The 26,209-nt window shown below is 41.3% G+C and overlaps 1 protein-coding gene across 2 annotated transcripts in view; it reads left to right on the top strand.

The window, feature by feature from the left end:
* lrch4 (leucine-rich repeats and calponin homology (CH) domain containing 4) overlaps window positions 1-26,209 on the top strand; it is a 43,161-nt gene that overhangs the window by 5,341 nt on the left and 11,611 nt on the right. For both annotated transcript variants that reach the window (XM_083993436.1, XM_083993435.1), the window contains exons 2-9: window positions 17,594-17,738; window positions 19,719-19,848; window positions 20,114-20,219; window positions 22,624-22,870; window positions 23,664-23,760; window positions 24,544-24,658; window positions 24,751-24,860; window positions 24,952-25,004. In XM_083993436.1, the coding sequence (XP_083849562.1) occupies window positions 17,594-17,738; window positions 19,719-19,848; window positions 20,114-20,219; window positions 22,624-22,870; window positions 23,664-23,760; window positions 24,544-24,658; window positions 24,751-24,860; window positions 24,952-25,004 (1,003 nt within the window). The remainder of the gene's footprint in view (window positions 1-17,593; window positions 17,739-19,718; window positions 19,849-20,113; window positions 20,220-22,623; window positions 22,871-23,663; window positions 23,761-24,543; window positions 24,659-24,750; window positions 24,861-24,951; window positions 25,005-26,209) is intronic.

Genomic DNA, 26,209 nt, shown 5'->3' with positions numbered 1-26,209 from the left:
TGGACGACCCGGTCCACATGTTTCCTCTCTGCTGCTCCGTGGCTTCCTCCCTCTGTTGTAAGACATCAAGGTTCAGGTGAACCGTCTCATAAACATCTGTTTGTCTCTATATAGTACGGAGACAAACTGAGGTTGATTATAGAGGGATAAAAGGAGGCTGTATGGATAATTATATTCTATATGCAGCAGTACATATACGATTCACTCCCACTTCTACTGTATAAGCAGGTATACAGTTGGTGACACTGAGGCCTTAAAAGACGAGGTACCAGATTTATAACTCAAACTATGTGATGTGTAGGGAACCATAAAGCAGCATTCACTCATTTAGAAACCGTCTGTGCACAAGCTTTATTTCCTTAAGCCTTAATAAATGAACAAAGATTCTCCTTTTAATCAGTTTACTTTAGTACAATCACTGCTAATATGAAATGTTTTACTGGAGTTGTTGATAATAAAATAGAGGCATTAACATTGAGGATAAACATAATTATTTCTGTTTATGAATCGTGGATTTGTTCTCGTTGCGTAAACGGCAAAACTTATAATTACGATAATGAATGAAGCTAAATTATATGTTTCGTCTTATTACTTCTGGGAAAACTGCCCGCACGTGGTCGAAGGATCATGTGAGGTGACGTATTTTAATTCTAAACAGACTAATTCATATGTGTGAAATGTCGTCCACATGATTTAAAAAAAAAACAACCCAGTTCATTTCTGACCCCGAAGTGGAAAAAAAACAAACAGAAAGCAGCTGTGATAGTCGAACAGCTGTGGGTTAAAAACCAATAAAACAAGGATCAAATCATTTCTGTTTCCTCTTTTAAACTGATTTTCTACTTTAATGGAGGTCCAACTGTAAAAAGAAAATGCAGACGATCACATACTCGGTATTAAAAGACTCAGTCAGCCTGGGAAGGAGATGTTCCTCCAGGTAATAAGATGATATTGAGTTGTTCAGATTTTATTAAAGAAGACGAGTGGCTTCATTAAAAACACAGAGCCGGAGCTGCAGTTTGTTCAGCAGCACAGGAAACCAAAATATTGTTGCATGGACGACAAAAAGGACGACGGACGCACAGTTAATAAAAATGACCTCCACACTCATATGACCTCTGGAGATGTGAAAGAGCTTTTTGTTTTGGGATCTGGACACACACACGCACACACACACACACACGCCATACCACCACGACCAGTACAGCCAGCAGCTGACAGAAGACAGCAGTGAGTGTGTGTTCGAGTGTAAGGACTCGGGGAGGGGGTACTTCCACGTCATGCTCCTGAAAAGTCTGCTGTCGACCTCTGATCAGATATGACATTGATTTTAGTTGTTTAATTGCTCTTTAATTGTTTTTTTTCCGCCACCAATCTCAGTGTGAGACGTTCACGTCCAAGCTGATTCGACCCTTCGGCCTGTGTTGTTTACGTTTCAGGGCTGTAATGGCGTCTCTGTCTCTGTTACTGTTCATTATCCACTGTTTAAAAACACACTAAACACTGGTAGCGTCCGCAGCCCAGACTGAATCTTTGTTTATTTCTTCCTGTCTTCTTCCACTTTTCAGGCACAAATACCTAGAAAAGAACCAAGCTGCTGCTGCTGATAATGATGATGATGATGATGAAGTGTTTTTTAAAAACATGAAGCTTCCTGTGTATGAACTAGATTAAAATTGTGAACCACTTTTATAGCAAAAAGCTGCCGCCACCATTCAAATACATCTTAGTGTAGATCATGTGACCTCTGTTTTCTGGCTCCCTGCACTTTAAATGTCGGAGTTTGAAATGAAATCACTTAAAAACTTCTTCACTTGATTGTTTATTGAATACGAATACGAATAACTTTATTAATCCCCAAAGGGAAATTCATTTGTCTGTCAGCTCATCTACCATTTCAATCAATCGCTTTTATTGTCATTGTCATAAATAACAATGAAATTCCATTGGAGCAACACAACCTTACATAGTGTAAAAAGTGCATAGTGTAAAAAGTGCATAGTGGTGCAGAATCCCATAATAATAAATAGAGTCCAGTGCAGGCACAAAATGTAAACAGTCATATTTGCAGAAGAATTAGAAAGTCTGATGGCAGTGGGTATAAAAGATCTTCAGTATCGATACGATCATTCGCCGATATCACTTTACAAACAATTGACGTGAACGCTGCTCCATCGACGAGGCCCAACATCAGTAGCATGTTGTTAACAATACAGACGGTACAGACACATCTAGACTGTTTGTTTAAGCATTTAAAGAATTTTAATGAACAAACAAGTGAAGAGAGAAACGGAAAAAATAACACGTATTTTATGCAAAGTGTGCCCGACAGGTATTTTCATACACAGTGCACCTTGTTTTTTGACTTTCAACACAATAAGACACAGTTAAAGTGGGAAAATGAACTCTTCATTTCAACTTTACTTGTTTTGAGGGAACAATAGTTCATTTAGTCTGGCTTTGGCAGTGAGTTGGGGGCTGGTGATGGAGGAAGAAGGAGGTTTTAGTGGAAAAGAAAAGCAGCTTATTTATTCTAACAATGGAACAAGCTAATGCAAACTAGTTGAAAATGTGAAATTAGTTCAAAATTGAAAAACGTACATTAAGTAGTTCATTTTCCGCATGATCTGGCAAAATCAGTGTTTATAAAGTTATCCATTCACAACTGCGAGCCAATTAGAAGCTGGGAAAACAATAATAAAACATTAAAAGAATCAGTTTTCAATGTCATTTTAAATCCACTGTAAAAGCTCACATTTGAAGAGCGGGACGGTTAAGCCCCGCCCCCTCCTCACAGATTTCCAGCCTGACTGACACTGAAAATCTCTGGTTAATCTGCTAGAAAGAACAAAACTACAGTGTGACGTTGTGTTGCGTTGCGTTGTATTGTCTTGCGTTAAAGCTGGAACTGAAGCTGCTTCAACTTCAGGTGTTTGTGTGTTGTCGTGGTTCAACATCTGTCTGAATCCTCCTGCCAGTTGTTTACATCTGTTCAGTGTCATTAAATTAGACTGTGTACATACATGTTAGTGCACCTCCACCCTCTCTCCCTCCCCTCCTCGCGCTGTGAGATCTATTTCCTCTGTGCTGCGGATGTGGGCTGCCTGTTCACACTCCTCACTTCTGCTTTGTCGTCGTCATCGTCCTCTTCGTCTTCGTCTCTCTGATTGCCCCACACACATCTTTCCACCCCAGCTGCCTCCACTCCTCTTCTCCTTCTCCTTCTTCTTTTAAATGTCACAAGGGGATAAAATGCCAGATGGGTCGGTTGGTCGGTCGTCCCTCTTCCTGCTTCCTGCTGGACTTGGTCAAGTTCATGGAAAACTGGAGGGGAGTCTTTCATGAACTGATAAACACTGGACAAGTTGTCAGCGGCGGCTAATGAATGCCACGCTTGTGTTAATTTTGCATGGAGAACAGCGCGTTCATGTTCATGTTCACGCATTGTTGCATCTTCACTGACCAGGAGTCGCTTAATGATGCCAACGGAGGGTGCAGGATGATTATTTACAGTATTTTTAGTCTCATGTGTGAATGAATTGTGTGTGTGTATGTGTGTGTGAAACCTGCAAGTGTGTTTTCACTCTCCGACCACAGCAGCTGGTGGGGAGGAGGAGGGGGGGAATCCCTCCTCAGTCCCATGGGAGGTAACAAGAGAAAGAGGCAGACAGCACACACAGGGGCTGTGGGGCAACACGACCACTCTGCCAGGAAATACACTGTACCGTACACAGCATGGGTCTGGACTATACAGTATGTGTGAGTCTATATGGGACACAGACGGTGACATTAAACTGAAAAATTAGCTGAGAAACAGGACGACGACACTAAAAACTGACGGTTTGATGAGGAAAGAAATTAAAAAGCCTTCACTGTCACCAGAAAAAAAAAGTTCAGTTAATGGTGGAACAACATCTTACCAAGTTGTTTTTTTCATTTAATTTGTTGAAATATTGTTAAATATTAATATATACTTAATTATAATTCACTTAACTCCACATTAGCATAATAATGCCCCAACAATTTTCAATGAAAATCCCAATAATCCAGTTTTAATTTTCATTTTCTCCCATTAAAAAAAAAAAAAAGTAACTTCCCTCTTTAGAGGTTTAGCTTGTGAATGCAACACAAATGTCAACTTTCAGATGATGCAACTTTTCTAATGACTTTGAAGCCGGGAACAGTGTCTCTACTTGTTGTGTTGTCGTGGCTTTGCTGTCTCCTCCAGGCAGCCATTAGTTAATGGGCCTCAGTCCTCCTGGCTCCATGTTTGTCCCGCTACCCAGTGTAACACTATAAGAATGTGTGTAAGTAATCTAATGGCGTGGAGTCGACGGCCTGGTGAATAATGAACGCTGAGGCCGTGCCTTATGTAACGCAGCAGATCCATTAGCTCCTACAGTGTTTGGTGACCAGATGGCGGATGGACCGAGTTGGTACATGATGGGGCCTTGGAGGGGTTTGTGTTCAGTTCCTATAGACTCATTGGGTCACTGTGATGTTTTAGTGAATGAAATCAACTTGTAGAAAGTGGGAGTGGAAGTTGTTTCCTTGACTTTTTTTTTAATAAGATAACAAACCAGCCGTGGTGGTTGTGGGATCTGTTGACGTTACAGCCCGCGTGTTATCAGTTCATGCGAACACAAACTTGCAATGTGACAACAATACCAGCCCTGTTGTTGCAGCTGGTAATTGAGGAAGTCCAGAAACGAAAAATAAAACTTTTTTATTGAACTGAAACGCAACAAGTGGTAGCCTACCACAGATTTGTACAAGTCGTAGTTTCACAAGATGGATCTTTTGGAGCTCTTGCACAGTGGTCGTCAGGTTTCTGGTCATTTCTCCAGGCCAAGACCTTTATCCTAGTATCCCAGTTGTTACAATAGCTTTTGTATTAATCTAATTTTAGCCATTGACAATACAGACTACAGGGCAGTAATGGACAAAGTGAAGTGGTGACTCATTGTCCTATAACTTAATATCTTAACTGTTCGTCTTCTATCCAGTTTCTGGTGGCGTTCCTCAAGGCTCTATCCTTGGTCCTCTACTATTTTCATCTATATTTCCCTTTGGTTACATCAGCAGCCATGTGTAGACAATACCTTCTTGTACCTTTCTTTTAAGACTAATGATTGCACCGTGACACCATGTTCTGCAGTTAGATGTAATACTTTTTCATTAAATTCCTTCAAAATGCTCAGAACATCCCTTGATCATATCAAGTTTGACTGATGTGTTAACAGTGGCTGAGCTGGAGATATTTTATATGTTGTACCTGAACTTAGTTGCCTCAACGTTGCATACACAATCTTATTTGATCTAATCTGGTGTCTAATAGAAGCCCTCCACTTTGATGGGCTGTACATGAATAGCATAGGCTACATACTGATATCACTGTATTTCCTTTCTGTGGCGTAACTGCTCTTCACACTTGTGCAGCCTGCATGCGGTTGCTGTGATGGTTGAATCACTCTTCAGAGTTTCATTTTCAAGAGTTAAACTCCGTCCTTGCATCACTTTGAAAGTTAAGAAGGCACATGTAGACTTGCTCACATGATCTGTTGTACATTTTATTTTAGCCTACATGACTAGTTTCTCTTGTGATGTTTGTGCAAGGCCCTTTCTTGCTTGTATACTGTATTTCCGCTTTATTTCCACTGTATTTCACACTGTACTTAAAACAGGATTGACGATATCCCTAAGTCATGGTTCCCTTACCAGTCTTTTCCAGTTAAACCATATTACACAGCTTTCTACAGAAAATGGAAGTTACCAAATTGTCATTGTGTTACGTAAGTGTTAAACTCTGGTCCTGTGAAGCTGTGATTGGCTCCTGTCCTGGTGTTAGCAGATGGATCATTTCTGTTCCTGGTGATCATCCAAGGTGTTTCCCAACTCCATATGACATCCTAATTTATGCAGAGCTCCCCCCATTTACTGCAAATAACACCAGACACCACTCCAGACTCTGTCTTTATGTTAAGGATGTATCAACAAAAGATTTCATGGCTAATGGTCCAGTATCACATTGGTTCCTGCCATTCATATTTTTAGTAGTTTTAGTTCAGCACAGGGTTAAAGGGATAGTTACACATTTTGGCAAATTGGCCCATTGGCATAATCCCTATGGTCATACCAGTAGGTTTGTTACCTTTATTTGTCGGTGCAAGCCATTTTTAGAATGGTGGAGCTACGGAGGCTAATGGGATTTCTTGGTTTCCCTCATCAAACTCATCAAATACACAATCCAACAACTCCAAAACGCTCTGGTGGACAAGTTATGACCTGCACATTCACCACACTATGAGATAATAACAGAACGTTACCAGACGGAGTTGTTTTAGAGGGAAATGCAGAGACTGCTTGCTGAAAAACTGCTACCAACGGGAACGTGCATCAGCGGTTTTGCATGAATTTACCTCTAAAACAACTCTGTCTCTGTCTGTCTGCACTGAGCTTTACTTTTAAAGGGATGGTTCCACATTTTGGCAAAATTGGCCCATTGCCATAATCCTTATAGTTGATTTCGAGAATTTGCCTCTAAAACAACTCTGTCTGGTAACGTTCTGTTATTATCTCATAGCGTGGTGAATGTGCAGGTCACAACTTGTCCACCAGAGCGTTTTGGAGTTGTTGGATTGTGTATTTGATCAGTTTGATGACGGAAAACCAAGAAATCCCATTAGCCTCCGTAGCGTAGCTCTGAGCAGCTTGCGGCTCTGCTCCGCCGTTTTAAAAACAGCTTGCACCGACAATTAAAGGAACAAACCTACTGCTATGACTATAGGGATTATGGCAATGGGCCCATTTGCCAAAATGTTTAACTTTTCTTTTTAAATGGTTTGTAGACAGTTGATGTTTCAACAGTCCCATGGGGTCGGGGATGCTTCTGGTGTTGCCTACTGATCAAACAGGGGATCTGTTGTTTAGGTGTCGGGGAGCACATGTGGAAAAAGTTGCCTCAAGCGTCTCCAGAGGAAGTTGTTTGAAGTCTGATAATTGTCCTCAAGTGATTTGACCCGAGCTGGTGTGGGAGAAGATTACAGGTTTGAAACGAGTTGAATTAAGAACATCAATCATTATAGTTGTGTATCTATTGGTGTGCCTCCGCTGCAGAACATCACGTATCAGTCTCTGTTTTCACACTCAGTCATGCAACAGTTTCAACCCCCGACGACACACACGCTAACAAACACACAACACTCTGTGGTGATGAGCCTGTGTGTCTGTGTGTGTACTGCTGTGCTCGCTGTAACTGAATCAGTAACAGGAATCAACAGTGCCACATCCTGTCTTACAGCACGACGTGAAGTTGCGTCGCCATTGGCAACGTTGTGAAATAAACCCAAACAGAGTCGGATTGAGTGACGGGCCTGGATGCATTTTAAATTAGGTGTGGCTGTTATGAAACCAACGTCTTTGTTTGTTATATATTTATTATTCTGATGCGTAGCAGTGGAAGAATTTACTGTGTTAAAGTTTGGTTCTAATGCTTGATTACTGTGTGAATTATCAATTACAATATAAAACTCCCATATTGTACAGTCATGACCTTACAATGTAAACTGCCTTGAGATAGTATTGTTATAATTTTGAACTACACAAATAAAACTCAATTGAATTGAAATTAATTCATCCAATATAGATGCATAATATAAGATTTAAATTTTTGCCATGATTGTTGCTCATTGGTTTCACTGTGCAGCTCAGAGGCTACTAGCATGTAGCAGACACTTTTAAGGTGGAACGTTTTCTTGCATGTCACTTGATGCATGATTGATTTCCAAATATCAATCAACACCCCTTTCAAACAGATTCACAACCTGCAGATGTTTTTATTCTGTCACTTTGATCAAGAACCTGTTCGACAACTTTCACAAATCCAAGGTTATAGGAGTGTCAAAGACTTTAGACTAAGAGACCAATCACAAGTTTAATGAATCATGTTGGATTAGTCAACTGAACATCGACTCAATCGGACAAACAACTTTTATCAACCTGGGCGACACAACTGTGACAACAATTTCCCAGCCTGGGATCAATAAAGTTGACCAATCATAAATCATATGGTAGATAGCATTGTACTAATAGGAAATATGATGATGCAGCAACACTAATGACACGTTATATTGTTATATAAAGTCGGGGAGATTGACATTAATTGGCAGGGGTTGACATTTTCCCGTAAATCTCTCCCTGTGACTCAGTGGTTTCTCCCTCTGCAGAGACAGGTCTTTTCCCATCAGCCCTTTCAGCTCTGTTGTGTGTGAACCGAGCCCGGTTGAAGAGCCGCCGCCGCTCTCCGTGTTGACTCACTGCTCTCGGGGATTTTGTTGTCTTGGCCTCTTTGTTGTCTCTCTCCCGGTCTCTTTGGCTGCTCCTCGCCTCCTTTGTCCTCCCGCTCTCCTGCTGGCATTATCCCACTGTTACTCATTCTCTCCACCCCTCCATCTGCAGCCTCTCCGTGAACCTCGCCTCCCCTCTTCCCTACATGATACGAGCAGTAGAGTGTTTTTTTATTTTATTTTGTTAATACACAAACACGCTTGTGTACAATACAGCAGACTCAGCGTCCCGTCTCACACTGGATCCGCCTGAGTGGTAGGTGAAGACCGAGGTGATTTATAAGTTGACATCAACACCGCACAGGTGGTGAGTTGAGGTTCAGCTACAGTCTGTGCACCCAGATAAACCCCCACCGCCTCCACCTTGTCTTGTTTTTACTTTAACTTCCTGGTTTTTTTTACTTCGCCGTCCATGGAAAAACACAGAGTCTTGATGTCTTGACGTCCTCGACACCTGATATTCTCTGAGGCCACAAAGTATTTCTTTGGGGTAAGGCCGACGAGATACAAGGAAACAAGGAACAAAAGACCAAATGCCAACTGTGTTAGATTTACAATTGTGTCTATTTTTTGTAGATTGTGTTGAAGTAAAAGAAAGTCAATTGGTTGTTTCAGGATTTAACCCAATTGTGGACCAGTGGACCTAAAACTACATGTTGTGTCTCATTGTCAGTAATGTTTCAATCAGCCTTAGCAGCAATGAACGGGTCATGTTGTTATGTTGTTTGTCATAATTATGGGTACCACATTAGCTAACATGGTTGAAAGTTGTAATTATTCCCTCTTAAATACTGTTTTGTACAATGTTTTGTTCTGTGGTTAGATTGAAGGGTTAAACCTTAAATCATCCTTCAAACTATAACCTATAACCTATAACTATAACCAAGACAATTGCGGTGTATGTAACATGATGAAGATAGTTTTATAAACAAGAACATAACAGTTGAGAGAGAAATTCAGCTTCAGTTTGCTTGTTGGATCGTCAGTTTTCAGGGAAGTTACAAAAAGTTGGACAGGTTCTTAAAGGGATAGTTCAACTTTTTGGCAAATTGGCCCATTGCCATAATCCCTATAGTCATACTGTAGCAGTAGGTTCGTTACCTTTAATTGTCGGTGCTAGCTATTTTTAGAACGGCGGAGCAGAGCCGCGAGCTGCTTAGAGCTATGCTACAGAGGCTAATGGGATTTCTTGGTTTCCCTCATCAAACTCATCAAATGCACAATCCAACAACTCCAAAACGCTCTGGTGGACAAGTTGTGACCTGCACATTCACCACGCTATGAGATAATAACAGAACGTCACGAGACAGAGTTGTTTTAGAGGTAAATTCTCAAAAACAACTAGCCTATAATAGGGATTATGGCAATGGGCCAATTTGCCAAAATGTTGAACCATCCCTTTAAAAGTAAAGCTCAGTGCACAAATCACTCCGTTAGAAACTAGAAACGCATTTTTAGTTGGTACTGACAATCTTCTACATCTATGACTGACAATAAAGTTAGTTGATAATTAACTTCCAGGATGAAGTTACACTTGTTCATTGTTGGGTTGCATGTTTCTTTGTGGCCAAAAATGATTTGTGAAGAATTCAACTTAATCTGCTCCTGTTATGTCACACTGTGTCAAACTTTTATTCATATTGTACCTATTATCTAACATTCAGATCTCTGTAGTTTTGATTCGGGATAATAAATATTTAGATCAGACAGTTCATGTAAGATGTCAGATTTAGAAGGAAACATCTGTCCTTTAGATCTCCAGATAGATATTAAATCAACGCTGCAGATGTTCTGCAGCTGGGAATATAATTTTACAACATACATACAGAGCACCTAGAATTAAGTTATTGTGGCATTTTCAGGTTGTTGCTCGAGTGTGCACTGGGCAGCTGTGTCACTTAGGTAAATATTGGACCTTGAATCAGTTTAATCCCACAGCACACAACAGTGAGCATGAAAATATTTTTAGTTATAAGCCCCTGAAAAATGTCACAGGAGGTTTTTATCAGAACATTTCTCTGGGGTAGAACATGGTGGCTGACCTGTATGAGCCAACGTTCGCTCGGCTGGAAATGAATCGGTCTCTGCTTTTGTGCAACAGTCAGATTAACAATGGACTGAATTAATAATCATTGTTCAAACTGGACCAACACTACAGACCAGTCTGAAGTGTGTGTGTATATGTGTGTGTTAAACCACACCCAGTGTCTAACCACACCTGGTTTACACAACAGCAACACAACATTTGACTGCAGCCCATGACCTGCTCACACGGCCCGACAGGAAGCGAGGAAGTCAGTTTACGACTCAAAACATAATCAGATTAGTGCGTTAACTGACTGACAGTTTATTTTTAAGACGGCACGAAAAATAGGAGTTCTTTTGAACTTATTGGAAACGTTAAAGTGAGTTCATAAACTATCTGCAGAAACTTTTTTTGTGCGTTCAGTCAGACTTTGAAGCAGCAGATTAAAGATCTGACCTCACATCATCTGAAACACGAGACGGCGGGGTGTTTGTTTCTTTACAGTGAACGCACTGATTAGACCGACAGAGTCTGGGCTTTGTAAAGAGCCCAGTTTAGCAGTACAGTGTTGTGCGTTTTTTTTTTTTTTTTTTTTTTTTTAGAGGTCAGCGGGTCAGCGGTGATGTAAGTGTCTGAACTGGATCCAGCCTGGCGTGTAATTAAACACAGTATCCTGGCCACGATCCTTCTCTTTCTGTTGATCCTTTGAAATCCTCCTCCCACCCTGTGTTTTTTTTCTTTCTTTCTTTCTTTTTTTTTTAGGATTTGGCTTCACACTTGCACAAAACAAGCTTCTTTTTTTTTTGAGCTTTCAATCCACATCACATGGTCTTCAATCCTTAAAGGCGTCCTTAAGAGATGGATGATCTGACATGCAGGCTTGCAAAGCTGTAGCTCAGGCTGATCCTCTTCGCTGTCTCTTTTGGTTTCACTATCTATTTGACTACACCGTCTTTTGCATACAAACACAAATCGACTGCAGGTCCGTCTTTGTGTGTGTGTGTGTGTGTGGTTCTGTTCTGGTCCCGTGGGTTCAGACGACCGTCGGAGCCTCAAGTCTTCGCGCTTCCTGGCAGCTCCACAATCAGTGATTTCATTGCAGGTGTTTTCCATTATAGCAACACATAGTAGAAGATCCAGCCAGTGAAAGCTGAACCCTGCCGGGGTCGGAGCGGTCGGTTCTGATGAGTCCGGATAGAAAGATCCAGAAAGAAAGACGGTCGAAGGGTTCGAAGGAGGTCGGAGATCTGCAGCTAACGTGCATCATCGACTTGAGACGTTCTGCTGACTCCGTCCAAGCACCAAGCTCCTTTCTCTCCAGGCTAATGATAGTTGACCCTGTTCTTTAAAACCTGGCAGGAAATCTGCATGGTCGCCATGGTAACCCGACAGCAGGGGTCAATCCAGGTCAGCAGAGATCCTTAACTGGTTAGAATGGATTAATGCCGTCACATGGGACCCAACGACACGGTCCGTCACTGCAAGTTATTGACTGGATCAAGTGTGGTGATGGACAATAGTACTACAATGTTTAGTTTGTAGTGTTACAGCTTCGTGTTAGTGATGCTCCAACTGAACTGTGTCAATGTTTATTCATCACACAATGATTTTGGACGTAAGTAAAACTGTAAAAAAGAAAATTACAACAAAAGATATGATCACAGTTTTTCAGTATTATGGTATATTGGACCAAGTTTTATTCATTACAAGTTAAAGAAACAAATCATATATTGTTACTTATATAAGTAACAGAAGAAGCAGCTTGATCTTCTCCAAGCTTTGTTAAAGGGATATTTCAACATCTTGGCAAATTGGCCCATTGCCATAATCCCTATAGTCATAGCAGTAGGATTGTTACCTTTAATTGTAGATGCAAGCTATTTTTAGAACGGCGGAGCAGAGCTGCGAGCTGCTCAGAGAAAATTTTACCTCTAAAACAACTCTGTCTGGTAACGTTCTGTTATTATCTCATAGCGTGGTGAATGTGCAGGTCACAACTTGTCCATGAGAGTGTTTTGGAGTTGTTGGATTGTGTATTTGATGAGTTTGATGAGGGAAACCAAGAAATCCCATGAGCCTCCGTAGTGTAGCTCTGAGCAGCTCGCAGCTCTGCTCCGCCGTTCTAAAAATAGCTTGCACCGACAATTAAAGGTAACGGACCTACTGCTAAAACTATAGGGATTATGGCAATGTGCCAATTTGCCAAAATGTTGAACTATCCCTTTAAGATTGTGGCCACTGGTCATTGAGGCTGATGAATGTTTGTTGAATGAGTGTTATCTTGTCTATAAAAGCTGATCAGTGAACAGGTATTTATTTTATTCTTTTTCATTTACATTTAACAGCAATTATAAGTTATCTTGTTGGTGACTCATCTGCAGTTGATCATGTGACTTGAGATGATATTCAGTCATATTGAGATTTATCCATGCAGTATTTTTCAGTCGGGTTGTCTCTGCTTCGTTCAGTGTGACAGATTTCATGCTCCTCGTGTCTATGACTCATTGGAAGCTCAAGAAAAATCCAAGCTCAATAATGAGTTTTATTGCGCTCACTGTTTTTTTTGGGATGTTTTGACAAGTTTGTCTTGAAAAATCACGAGCCAAATGAGTTACATAAGAACTTATTATGGGTTATTTAAATCAGTTAAACTCGAGATCCATCCGTCCCATCTCGCAGCCAAATCCTCCAATCACAGTCAATTTGCCTTCGACAAATCAAAACAGGCTTTGAAGTTATCTTGAGATCAGCATAAAGCTTCAGTCTCGTCCGTTAGTTAATCTGTTTGGCTGTAAAATCACAGCTCGGTCGGTCGGTCGCTCTGACTTATTCCAGCTGTGAAGCGTCACAGCTGGAGCGTAGAGAGTCTGAGTAGGTCATGTGTGTGTCAGCTCTGTAACCAAGAGGGTTTCACTTGTTGCCATCCTCCTCCTCCTCCTCCTCCTCCTCCTCCTCCTCCGAGCTGACAGCCTTGGACCCGGACCATGGAGCCGTCTGTTTAAGGCCAGCGTCCTGCTGTCTGAACCCGGGTCGTGCCAGAGGCTGCTGGACGCTGCCATTCCACAGCACATGCTTTTCCCATGATGCTCCCGTTGAGTCATTCTGGCTCCGGTACAACGGCCTATCAGGAGGACGTAAACTTGGGCAGAAATGCCTCCTGGGAAAAAAAGCAAAAGCAAAAGCGAGCCGGGCCGGGGAAGGCTGCGTGAGACTTTCAGCTGTTCATAGATGTGTGTGTGTGTTGGTGTGTGTGTTGTGTTTTTGTTCTCTGGAGAACCAAATATGGACGACTGCGTTAAGCTGATGATGAAGGCTAATCTTAAGGAATGCTGTATAGAAAAGTCTACGACCCCCCCCCCCACCCCCCAACGTCAAACCAATGGTGTTGTTTCCCTGACGTAAACTGAACCTTGTTTATGCTGCAGTTCAAGTAAAAACCAGTAGAAAAATCAATTTAAAACCTAAATTTTGGGGCAAAATCACCACATTTTAAAGCTTTTTTAAATCAGATTGTTTCCAAGATGGCCGCCGCCGGCTGGTTGGTTTGGTTGAGATAAGAACAAGAAATACTCTGGGGATTCAAAAATTCAATGTCGGGGAGTGAGTGTAGTCGCTACAAGGTGCACGTCTTGCACAGATAAGACTTTTATTTTTTGCAGTAGAAACCGTCACTTCCTGTTAACGTCTTTTGCAACAACGGATACAGAAGCAGTTTCTCAATCTGCGTCCTTTTTGTTCTTGTGAAACGTCATCAGTCTCAGCCCGATCGAGTTCAAATATCAGGAAGTGTTTCTGCAGACTGGTGTGGTGTGCATGGACTTATCCCAGAATGCATTTCACACCACATGGCAAAAACAGCAGGGACTATGAGCTGAAACTAGTTTCACTCTGTCAGTCTGTCTGTTATTATGTCACTTCAGTAAGGTCTGATGGTTTTTTCAAGAAGGAAAGTGACTGTTTAGACTCCACATATGACGATTTGCATGTTTTCAGAATGGAAATATATTTGTTGCAGCTTGTTAGTCAGATATGTTGAAGCTCTGTCCTTTAAGCTTCTCTACAAAAACATCAACACATCTCAATGTAAATCAGTATACGTATGTATTTCGGATTTCTGATATGCTTGTATGCTTCAAATGTTTTGTGTTGTCTCTTGTCTGCGGATATGCTTGTATGTTTCTAGCATTTTTTTGTGTTATGTCTTGGCCTTTTAAATGTTTTCTGTTTTGTCTCGGCTATATTGCAAATGAAGTTGCTCCTCAATATATATCCAAGTTTAAATAAATGTTATAATAATATGAATGGAAAAGGCTGTGTGCTTTATATTAGATTTACTTAGATTTAATATGAAGTTACTGTCAGTTGTGTTTGAGATGAATCGTTCCCAGTACAGTTAGCTGAACTCATGAAGCTCTAATACCTAAGTACAGGATTCGGCTTTGGTGAAGTTTGTATTGAGGCCGAGCTAGAGACTCCCTCAGAGCACACACACACACACACGCACGCACGCACGCACGCACGCACGCACGCACGCACGCACGCACACACACACACACACACAGTCACACACACAATTATGACATAATGAATTCCTTCGGTCTTCAGCCTCAAACCCTACAGCCCCCTACACCCCCACAGTGATACAGGACCCCATGGGTGTAGTTTGCAGTATGGTTCGAGTCCTCAGTGGGGTCTGAAAACAAGCGCACACACACACGTACACACATACACACACAGGCACACACACGTATCCACAGTACTATCCCACCCCCACCCATTGTTCAGACGGCTCCCCTCCAGCTATGGGACAGTGAAGATGGAGGAATCAGGCTTTAGTGCTCCGGTACAGTGTGTGTAGACAGACACACTCGCAATTTATTACACACAGAAAACACACACACACACACTCACACACACACTTTCACATTGAACCGTGCACCATGCTGTGCACTGTTTATTAAGGCCATGTAAAGTGGTCTGTGATAATGAAACACTCTGGTTCCTCTGCTCACTCAGATGAATGTAGCACACAGCTCAGCATTACAGTGTGTTGTTGTGTTTGCTCCATTAAACACAGTCAGACCTGGTTCCTCTTCATCTAGTTAATGCTGTTTTTCTTTAGTTTATCTTTCTTTTTTTATAATTATCTGTTAATTTTTTATTTTTCTATGGAGTAATTAGTATTTAAATGTCTTTCGGCCCCTTTTTCCATCTAAGAAACAGACCCTAACTGGACCATTAGTGGATGATCTTCTAGTTTCTTTTCACATCTCTGCTCTCCTAAATGTTTCACTTGAAGTCCTCCAAAATAATCGTCTTTATAGAAGCTCTAACAAAGAGAGGAACTGCCTCCCCCTCCTCCTCCTCGTCCTCCTCCTCCTCCTCCTCCTCCCTGCTGCTTCCAACAGCAATCAATAAACAGCCATTGGGCTGTCTGCCATTGACAGACTGTGTCTCATCCTGCTGCCAGACCGAAGCTCGGTGCTAACGATGCTGTTTGGACTCTCTGCAGCTCCTATTGATGCCTCATTGTGTCTGCTGCACGCTCACACGTCTTTCACCCTGCACTCATCCACCCGTACAGGTCGGATATGAAGATATCTGTGCAGAGATCAGCCGGTACCGATGACAAGGTCAATACTGAGCGTGGTCTGTGATAACCCACCGTGAAGGAAGCAGGAGCTAATATACAGGACTCTCCCTGTTACTGTTCTCTGATAGTAATCTGCTGGGTTTGGGATATCGGTCTTTTAAATTTAAGGTTTTTAACTGTTTTACTTTTTCATTACTTGCAAAACAATCACTTCATTGAGAAAATAATCCTGACACAGCAAAGACCAAACCTTAATTTCCCACTGACCTGGATCATTATCTGGAGTTGCAACATATTGTACAAATCCTTCGAAATTCAACAACATAAATGTCTAATCAGATCCAAAACATTTCCTGAGAACCGTAGAAAACTTTAACTCTTTAAATATTAAAGAAAGTGATTAAATATTCCTGGATCCACTGGGATATAATGGGTTCATCCTTGGAAAATCAGTTCATAATTCATTGAATAACAACTGAAAATCCTAAATCTAACCCTTAACCCTCAACAAACCAGCAAATAGACACAAGAGAAAACATAACTAGTAATAATAATCTGAGACTAATCAACATTTTGAATCATTCAACCATTGACTGCAACAAACAACATTAAAAAAGAAGAAGACATGTTAGAAAGAACCAAAGATGTTACGTGATTAATTAGAAAAAGCAGCAAATCTCCTCTCGATCGACATATTTGTACCAAAACATAAATCAGTTATCAAAGTAATTGCAAATGGATGTCTGTTTTCATTGGTGATTGTTCAAGCGCTGTCAGGAAGCACCAAATCAAAGGTTTTTTCCCAGTTATGACTTAAAGAACCTGGCTTTATCGTGATTGATAGAAGGTAAAAGCTGCTGCTGACTGGACTGGTCGGGCTAATTTTACTCTCACGTTACAATTAGTATCCTTGCTTCCTTGCCTCCTTGTCTCCTTGGAGTTGGATGGGAATTGGCCTACTTACTGTGGAACTAACTCGGGGAAACAGAGAGCAGGAAGCAGCCAATAGCAGCTATTTTTGGACACGCTCACCCAGTTTGGTCAAAGTGGATGAGAGTCGACCTCGCCAAGTTTCTGTCACAGCAGCGTGGTGGCTTCAGAGCGGGTTGTCAGTTTTTAGACTGGTGGTTTTTTCGAAGAGTAGTTTGGATGGCCGAGGACACGAGAGAACATCAAACTTAAGTATGAGTTTGATTGATGTCATTTGGGTCTATTATCTCAGCTTGAGCCGGAGAGTACACAATTAGAGCCGAGCGGTTGTGTAGCACACAATGGGACTGGGTGTTATCATGGGAATCGTAGGGACTGGTTGTTTTGAAATCCAAGAATCTCCATTGCGATATTACATATTTTGGAAAAACTGTCGCTCGTTCTGATTTTATCACACGGTTATTTGACAGTTGACAGTGACGGGAAACATGAGGCTTGAGGGAACAATGGGTCACAGCTGGGTTCAGACTGGGAAACTGGATCTGGTTTCTATCTCAGCAAAGATCAAGAAGGTCATAACGGTCTAACAAGTTGTGTACCACCACGGTTTTGCTTTGTTTACTTTTGTGTAGATTAATGAATAGGGGGACCGGCGTCCGATGGGGTCTAACCTTCAGTCCTCTTGTGGGTTTTTTTCAGATCTGTCTAAGAACCGCCTCTGCGAGCTGCCTGAGGAGCTCTGTCAGTTCATCTCTCTGGAGACGCTGAGCCTTTACCACAATGGGATGCGTTCGCTGTCCTCCAGCCTGGGAAACCTCCAGGCCCTCACCTACCTCAACCTCAGGTAACTCGACACCAAACGACACCAAACACGAAACCCCAAAGTCGGTCCGCTCATCGTTCAGCAGCGATCAATATCAATATCTGAGTGGTGGTGCTACATGTTGGATCGGTATTTCCTGCTCAACTCTTGAAGGAAACATTTATTCCTCGATTATGAAAGTTTATTGCATCACACTAAACAATTACTCAACTGTGGGTGTTGCTTCATCACTGTGTAACCATGACAATCAAGGTCCGCACTCCTTAAGGAAGTGGTAGTATTAACTGAAATTGAGACCTTTCCCTGAACCCAACCTGTCTGTGTAAAAAAAAAAAAAAAAAAAAAAAACGCAATGAATGACAATGAAGGTCTACAATCCTTAAAGGGACAACGAGGAGTTTTGGAAAAGGCATTTATGAGCCTCCGCGCGCACCGTACATTTCTTTGACCGGCACAAGACAGACTCATGTTTTCATTCATCAAGAATTAAAGTCAGAGGTTCGAAGGCGATCAGATACCGTCGTAGTTCCCACCATAAACGGTGATTCGGCGGCGTTATTCTCATGACTCGCCACGAAACCGAAAGTAAAGAAACGCTGGTCGGCTCGACCAGCATTTCCGCCACCACTAATAATAACAAAATAACGACTAATCAATATATTTATCGAAAATGGAGCCATTAACAAGTGTGGGTAACATAGATTCATCCACATTAATGTGAGACTTTTTTTTATAACCAAATAGAAACTCCTCGTTGTCCCTTTAAGGAAGTGCAAGTATTAACCAAAACTGCGACCGTTCCCTGAACCTAACCTGTCTTTACCGTCAGACCAAACCAGACCATACCGGTATTGTCCTATAAGCTTAAAGGAGAATTCCATGCCATTTTAACCCCCCCTAACTCGTTGTCCTGATGGTCACCCAGTGTTGGGGGGAGCAAAAAACGCGACTTAAGTTGATGCAGGCAAACCAGAGTTACACCATGGCTAGACGGCGCTAGCGATAGCCACAACGCTAACCCATGGGGGCAATTCTTTCAACCACAACAAACACAAATGGTTGCGAGCAGTGCAGTGGTAATGTCCAAAATATCTCTGACCGGTTGAGTGATTACATGCAAAAACACAAAGTTTATACTGTTTATACTGTACACTATATGAGTTCAGTGGCGTCTCGTAAGGATTCCAGTCATGTATCATAGACATTTGATTGTTTTTTGAGTTTCTGTTTTTAGAATTGCCCCCATGGGTTAGCGTTGTCGCTATCCCAAGCAAAAATGGCCGTAATTCTCCTTTAACTGTGTGTTTATTATTGTAACCATGGCAACGGAGGTCTGCAATCCTTACGGAAGTAAGTGCCAGTATTAACTACAACCTGAGACCTTTCCCTTTCCCTTAACCTAACAAACAACATCACACCATGACCGAAACCAAATCAAACTGTGACCATCCCATGAACTTAATTATGTGTAACCATGACGACGAAGGTCTAGTAAAGGTTGGCATTTCAAGAGAAGCTTGTAAGGGATCAGAGTAGACCAAGAGAGAAAGAACAAACCCGACGTGTGTGTGACCATACAGGTTGGATAAAGTTGAAGTTTACAACAAATTAAAATAAATTGTTATTATCCCCAAGCTGCACTTGAATGCACCACAAAGACAGAATATCAGAAGCATCTTAGATTAGTTTAACACAGTTTGCAGGTGGAAGTGCGGCGGCTCCACTAGTTTGTTTGTACTGGAAGTAAAAAACCGGGTCGTCCAAACCGTCTAACAACAACAGAACCACACTGTAATTATAGCTACTGTTGCTAGGAGACCAGGCAAAAAACCCTCCAGGTGGCTCACGTTGCCTCGAGTCAAAGATACTGTAAATATTGAATATTACAGAGACTCGTTTTGCAATAACCCTTACATGTGTGTGTGTGTGTGTGTTTTTATGTGTGTTTGTGTGTGTGTGTTTTGTGTGTGTGTGTGTGTGTGTGTGTGTGTTTCTCCACAGTCGTAATCTTCTGTCCAGTTTACCCCCGTCAGTGTTTCAGCTGCCCCTCCTGCGAGTGCTCATCGTCAGCAACAACAAGCTGTCTTCGCTGCCCGCCTCCATATTCTCCCTCACACACCTCCGACAGCTGGTAGGACACACACATACACACATATACATATATACACACACATACACACACATACACACATATACACACTCATACACACACATACACGCACTAATAGTGGATTTCTGTGTTGATTTATGGTAAAAAGTCAAATCCCACAAGTGTAATTGTGTCACCTTTGGGCTTCCATAGTGTCTGAGTGTAAAACAGGAAGTGTGTGGATTCACTCTGATGTACTGACTGTTGTGTGTTTGTGTGTGTGTGTGTGTGTGTGTGTGTGTGTCAGGACGTGAGCTGTAACGAGCTGCAGTGTTTGCCTGCAGAGCTCGGGCAGCTCGAGTGTCTGAGGGACTTGAACCTGCGGAGGAACCAGCTCACCACTTTGCCTGAAGGTACGGACCGACTGACTCCCGTTGTCCAGATTGAACCCACCGTGATGTGTTTGAGGAACCCCGATGAAAACTGGGGATGTTTTTTGTGTTGCTGTGTGTGTCCATACAAACCAATCAGAATCAGAATAACTTTATTGATCCCTGAGGGGAAATTGTTTTGGTTCAGAGTCTGCCAACAAGAAAAATTACAATATGAAATGTAACAGCCTTAAGAGTTAGGAAAAACAACAATATGGGTAGATAATAATACTTCTAAAATAGAAAATAAATACATAAAAATAACAATAATACAGATGTAAACTTTGTGCACATGATGTGATTCTTCAGTGGAGTTTGTACCGTGATAATCCAAAGTATATCAAAGTGTTCTTAATAACTTTATTGATCCCTGAGGGGAAATAATTTTGCTTCCAATAGAAAAATAAAAATATGAAATGTAATACAAAAGAGTGAGGAAAAAACAAACATATGGGTGGATAAGAATACTTATTAAATCAAATAAAATACATAAAAATAGGAATAATATAGTACCTCACCACTGGAAATATAAATATAGTGATCTCTAATGTAGAAACTCATTGATTTTAATTGATTTTGATTGATTTCTCAACAAATAACAAAGAAATTACCCAGAACAAGTTTCTCTTTTATTTTATCAAAACAATTTAACAAAATCAAACTCAATCTCACCTCTGTGAAAAGTGTTAAGGTGCAAACTGGTCAAAACAAGGATGTCTTTTCCACTGTTTATATAGTCGCCGTATCTTCAGCGATGTGCAGTGAATGCATCAGTCGTAGTTCAACAGGAAGTGATTGTACGGTTTGTTAATGAGCGTTAACGAGCTGCAGCGTCTCCAGTTCGTCTCCCACTGAGCTGCTGCTTCAGCTCAGCGTGCTAAAATAAATCCGTCTCAACAGCCTTTGAATGAACTCAACAGCGACAGCCAGCGACCTGTGGTGCGTTCAAGGTCTGAGGACACAAAACTGAACGACTGGTCGGACTGTTTTTGGGAACAAACTCTGAAAATCGTGTTGTTATTCGTCTCTATAAGAGGTAAACGGAGGATTACCCAATGAAAAAAAATCTAGATTTCCATTTTCTCACATTGACCTAAAACCCAGATATGAATCAATCAATAGAATCAATTGATCGAGCAGCTTTAGTGGAAACTTTAATTGCTTCATTACTGTTGAAGCTATCGACTGTTTTCAAGTGGGAACATCGAGCTTCTTCTTCTGACTAATGGATCTTTGCGCCATTAGAGGCTCGTGCTGCGAATCAATAGGAGGAAATGGAAATGAAAACACTTGTGTTATAAACAGGAGGAGTCGGAGCTGCGGCGTGTGATGTCAGTGTTTATCGCTAAACTAAAACCAGCTGAAGGAGAAGTGAAAGAAGTTTTTAAAGAGGTGTTACAGAAAATCTGGACCCGTCCGACCCGACACCTGATCAAATATCAGAGGTGGTTTTGATATAAAAGTCGACATCAATAAAGTGTCAGATAACTTTTATCAGCAGTCAGAGTCTCTCACTTTCTCTGGCTTAGTTTCATTCATTCTTTATTTTAAACGGCTTCCTCTTTGTCAGCCTGCAGGTTTTTCACAATAAAAGACAAGGCTGCAAAGGCTTTTAATAGTTAATTGTGTTTGAACGGTGAAGACAATGGAAGTGACAGTTGTTCAGCTTAAGGACTGAGTGAAACAATCTCCTCTAAAGCTCTTCATAAAAGCAGATTTAATCCTCTAATGCATAAACTCGCTCAGAGTGAGGATGAATCCAGTCGCTGCAGCATTTGTCCAGAATATTCATGTTAACTGTTTATGTATCAGTGGGGAAATTATGACCAAATTCAATTGTTCTACTTTGAATTATGACCTACCTACTTCTTATTGTATAGATTTAATTATTACAAGTTTCTACGTGTTATTTTAGAAATTGAATTGACTTGAAATCAATTTTTTTTTAATTATTTCTATTGATATGCAATGACATGCAGCATTGCCTTGTAGTGACATGTGCAATGACAATAAAGTTGAATCTAATGTATCTAATGTAGTTTAATTTATTCATTTTTGCCAATTAGATTTGAATTAAATTAATTTATTTTTAATTTTGTTGAATACAATTTTATTTAGGTTTTTCTTCCTTTTTCAATTTATTTTATTTTATTTTATGTATACTTTTTCCTCCTGTAATGAAGTTTGTGATAGCCAGACCCTGTTAGGAGTGACGAACAGCAGCAAACATCCACAAAAAGCATCAAATCAGGAGAAAGTTTTATAGAAAAAAAACCCAAAACTACAACTTTCAGTCAAGATTTTCAGAATAAAAGCACCTAATTCTAACAAGTTCATCCCAGCACCGACAGCTAACTGACCCCTTCCCTTGTGTCCCCCCTTACAGAAATATCCGAGCTCCCTCTCGTCCGGCTCGATGTGTCCTGCAATCGCATTTCCCACGTGCCCTTGTGCTACCGGCACCTGCGGCACCTGCAGAGCATCACGCTGGACAACAACCCGCTGCAGATGCCGCCAGCTCAGATCTGCTCCAAGGGCAAATACCACATCTTCAAGTACCTCAACATGGAGGCCTGCAAGAGGAGCCAGGAGGAGCTGGAGCGACACCTGAGGCCCACGGGCTTCAACAGCTGGTGAGCAGCACAACACAGTGTTAAAGGGCCATGTTTTTCAAAATAAAAGCCTCAATATTTTCATATAATACGACAAGCAACCAATAAAAATGCTTTGGATTTGACAGAACTTATGAAATTTCACCTTTAAAGGTATAATGTGTAGGAATTACCCCCATCTAGCGGTGCGGTTGCATATCGGAACATATTCTTGATGTTGCATTGATTCGACTTCAGTGAAATACGTATTTATGAAAGCAATATTTGATTTTTGCTAATAAAAAGTCAAATAAGTTACATACTGGGGCTTTAAAACAACATATACCCTAAAACTGCAACTTTATCCTCATTATATTCCAACATTGCCCTGTCGATCAGTCTTTCTACACCACCTAACGTCCTAATCTGTCAAAATAAAGCCGGGAGCAGTGAGTAAGTGTTGTTTACGGACGGCGGCAGCTCCTACAGCTGAATATTAAAGGATCGCCGGCGTGTTTTCACCCGCACAACGTATTGTTTTACCGGAGGAGAAGTGAGGTGGTGACGTCTGAACTCGGAGGAAGCCGAGTCTGTTAAACATTCATGAGGCTGAATGAAGCCTCTTGTTAGTTTGTTCTCATTAAACACACACAGCCGAGGACGGAAATGTGGCAGAGGAAGAAAAACACAACACACGCCGCTGAACTTCAGACTAACGACCCCCTGTGTGACAAAGCTGCTGCTGTGTGTGTATATGTGTGTGTGTGTGTGTGTGTATGTGTGTATGTGTGTGTATGTGTGTGTTTTAAGTTGTTCTCTGCTTGTTTCTGTGCAGCCTGTCGGACCAGGAGCTGTTCACAGGTCAGTTTGGAGGACTGGACTCTGGCTTCAACAGCGTGGACAGCGGCAGCAAGAGGTGGTCCGGGAATGAGGTACAACAACAACAACAATAACAACAACAACACACACACATGAAAATACACACAGAAATACACTCATGCCACATTTGAGATATAAAAGTTACAAGTTTTTAATGTTGTTACAACAGGAAATCATCACTTCTCCTAAACTAAACCTCAACACTCTCCACACCTACGACAACATATACTATGTAGACACTGACAATGAAGTGCAGGATGTCTTTATTTTTCAATTTTTATTTTATTTGATTAAAATTATATTTTTTTTGTTTTATTTTATATTCTTTTGTTCTATTTTATTATTTTGTTTTATTCTATTTTGTATTTCATGTCATTTTATACCATTTAATCTGATTCTTCTTTATTTTATTCTATTGAAGTATTGTTATTTTATTTTTATGCCTTAATATATTTTAATATAATTATTTTATTTTTTAATTTAATTTATTGTAATTACTGTCCCAACCTAATTGAAATATCTCTGTTCATCAACCAAATGATGCTGCAGCTACAGACTTTCTGCCTTTTAGCAACAAATAAATGGAGCAATAGCGAAAAAGCTTAGTTTAACAAGTTTAACAACCTGGCAGTTTGACTTTGTAGATTAAATCTGAGGCCACGGGTCTTGACTTTCCAACATATTTAAAGTTTCATAAACCAAAAAGATTCTGACAGTTTGATAAATATGTTCATTTCAAGCTGGAGAGAAAAAACTGTCAGAATGAAAATGCACGAGACTTGAACACACACCACAGTTTTAACAGGATGTGTGTGTGTGTGTTTCTGTGCCTCCAGTCGGCCGACGACTTCTCTGAGCGGTCGCTCCGCATGGCCGAGGTCGGCAGAGACCAGAGGAACCTGGAGGAGGAGGAGGAGGAGGAGGCCGGATCTCCTCTGGAGGGGAACAAAGGTAAAACACCTGGTGGTGGTAAACTGTTCATTAAGGAGTTTCAATGTCAATCAGAGAAAGTAAAACATCTCTTCCTCCTCTTCTCCTCTCAGTGAACGGAGAGGTCGAGCAGCTCGAGTTCATCGACAGTATTGTGACGGAGGAAGAGGAGGAGGAGATGAGGACGGACCCGCCCACGCCTCCTCTATCAGCGCCTCCTCTGGTACCGACCGCTCACCGGCCGATCAACAACCGTGTTGTTATCTCACAACAAGGGAAGTCACTGATTGTGTCTTTGATTTATTTTTAAACAGGATGAGAAGGAGAAATCTTCATCGCCGCCAAACCAGGACTCAACGATACACAGGTAAGAACAGAACCGATGATCAGCTGAAGTGAGTTTATATGGTGAAGCAGTAAAACAGGTTCATGGAACAACAAAACAAAACGAGTTTATCAGTGCAAACTGTTGCTCAGCGCTGGATGTTAGAAGGAAGTCTGACAGGTTCATCACTACAGGTGTGTTCAACCGATTGATTGGTTTCAACTGATTAAACGGCTCCAACTGGACGTTTTAGAAGTATATAGATATTTATATTAAGATATTTGTAGATAAAGTTGTGACCTGCACATTCACCACACTATGAGATAATAACAGAACGTTACCAGACAGAGTTGTTTTAGAGGTAAATTCATGCAAAACCGCTGATGCACGTTCCCATCGGGGGCAGTTTTTCAGCAAGCAGTCTCTGTATTTCCCTCTAAAACAACTCTGTCTGGTAACGTTGTGTTATTATCTCATAGCGTGGTGAATGTGCAGGTCACAACTTGTCCACCAGAGCGTTTTGGAGTTGTTGGACTGTGTATTTGATGAGTTTGATGAGGGAAACCAAGAAATCCCATTAGCCTCCATTAGTAGCGTAGCTCTGAGCAGCTCACGGTTCTGCTCCGCCGTTCTAAAAACAGCTTGCACCGACAATTAAAGATGACAAACCTACTGCTATGCTATAGGGATTATTATGGCAATGGGCCAAAATGTTAAACTATCCCTTTTAAGTGCTGAATTTAAGACAATTGGACGTCTTTCTTGGTTTCTTGAAGACGTTTCATCCGAAAGGCTTCTTCAGTTCTATATACTGGTTGGATTTGGGCTGTGTAGCTTGGTGTCGTTGGGTGTCGACATGAATCCAGACCCGTTTGTTGGTGGTTCTAGTGACGAAGCCTCTGATCAAACCTCCATTGGACGACCTTGACCTGCAAAGTCCACATCCAACCTTTTCTATCCAAGAGGACGGTCGGATCAGCTTAGAGATCTGGTTGGCCAGTTTATTTTGGGTCAACGATCCAACTGGAGTGAGAAGTTGTTTTTTCTGCCCTTAAGGACGTTTTGGACTCGTGCTGTTGGTTGTTAACGTCTTGCGTACCTCTGCCTTTGGTTGCACCGTCTTCATTACCTGCATCGTCTCCCAGCCAAAGGGTTTTGGAGAGAAAAGGCCAAATCATTTGCATTACACAAAAATATCGGCTTAAAAAGCTAAAAAACATGAACATCGACACCTAAACTCCCAGATG

Source organism: Trachurus trachurus (genome assembly GCF_905171665.1).
Source record: "Trachurus trachurus genome assembly, chromosome: 18".
NCBI classification, from domain to species: domain Eukaryota; kingdom Metazoa; phylum Chordata; class Actinopteri; order Carangiformes; family Carangidae; genus Trachurus; species Trachurus trachurus.
This window is presented reverse-complemented; position numbering and strand designations above follow the sequence as displayed.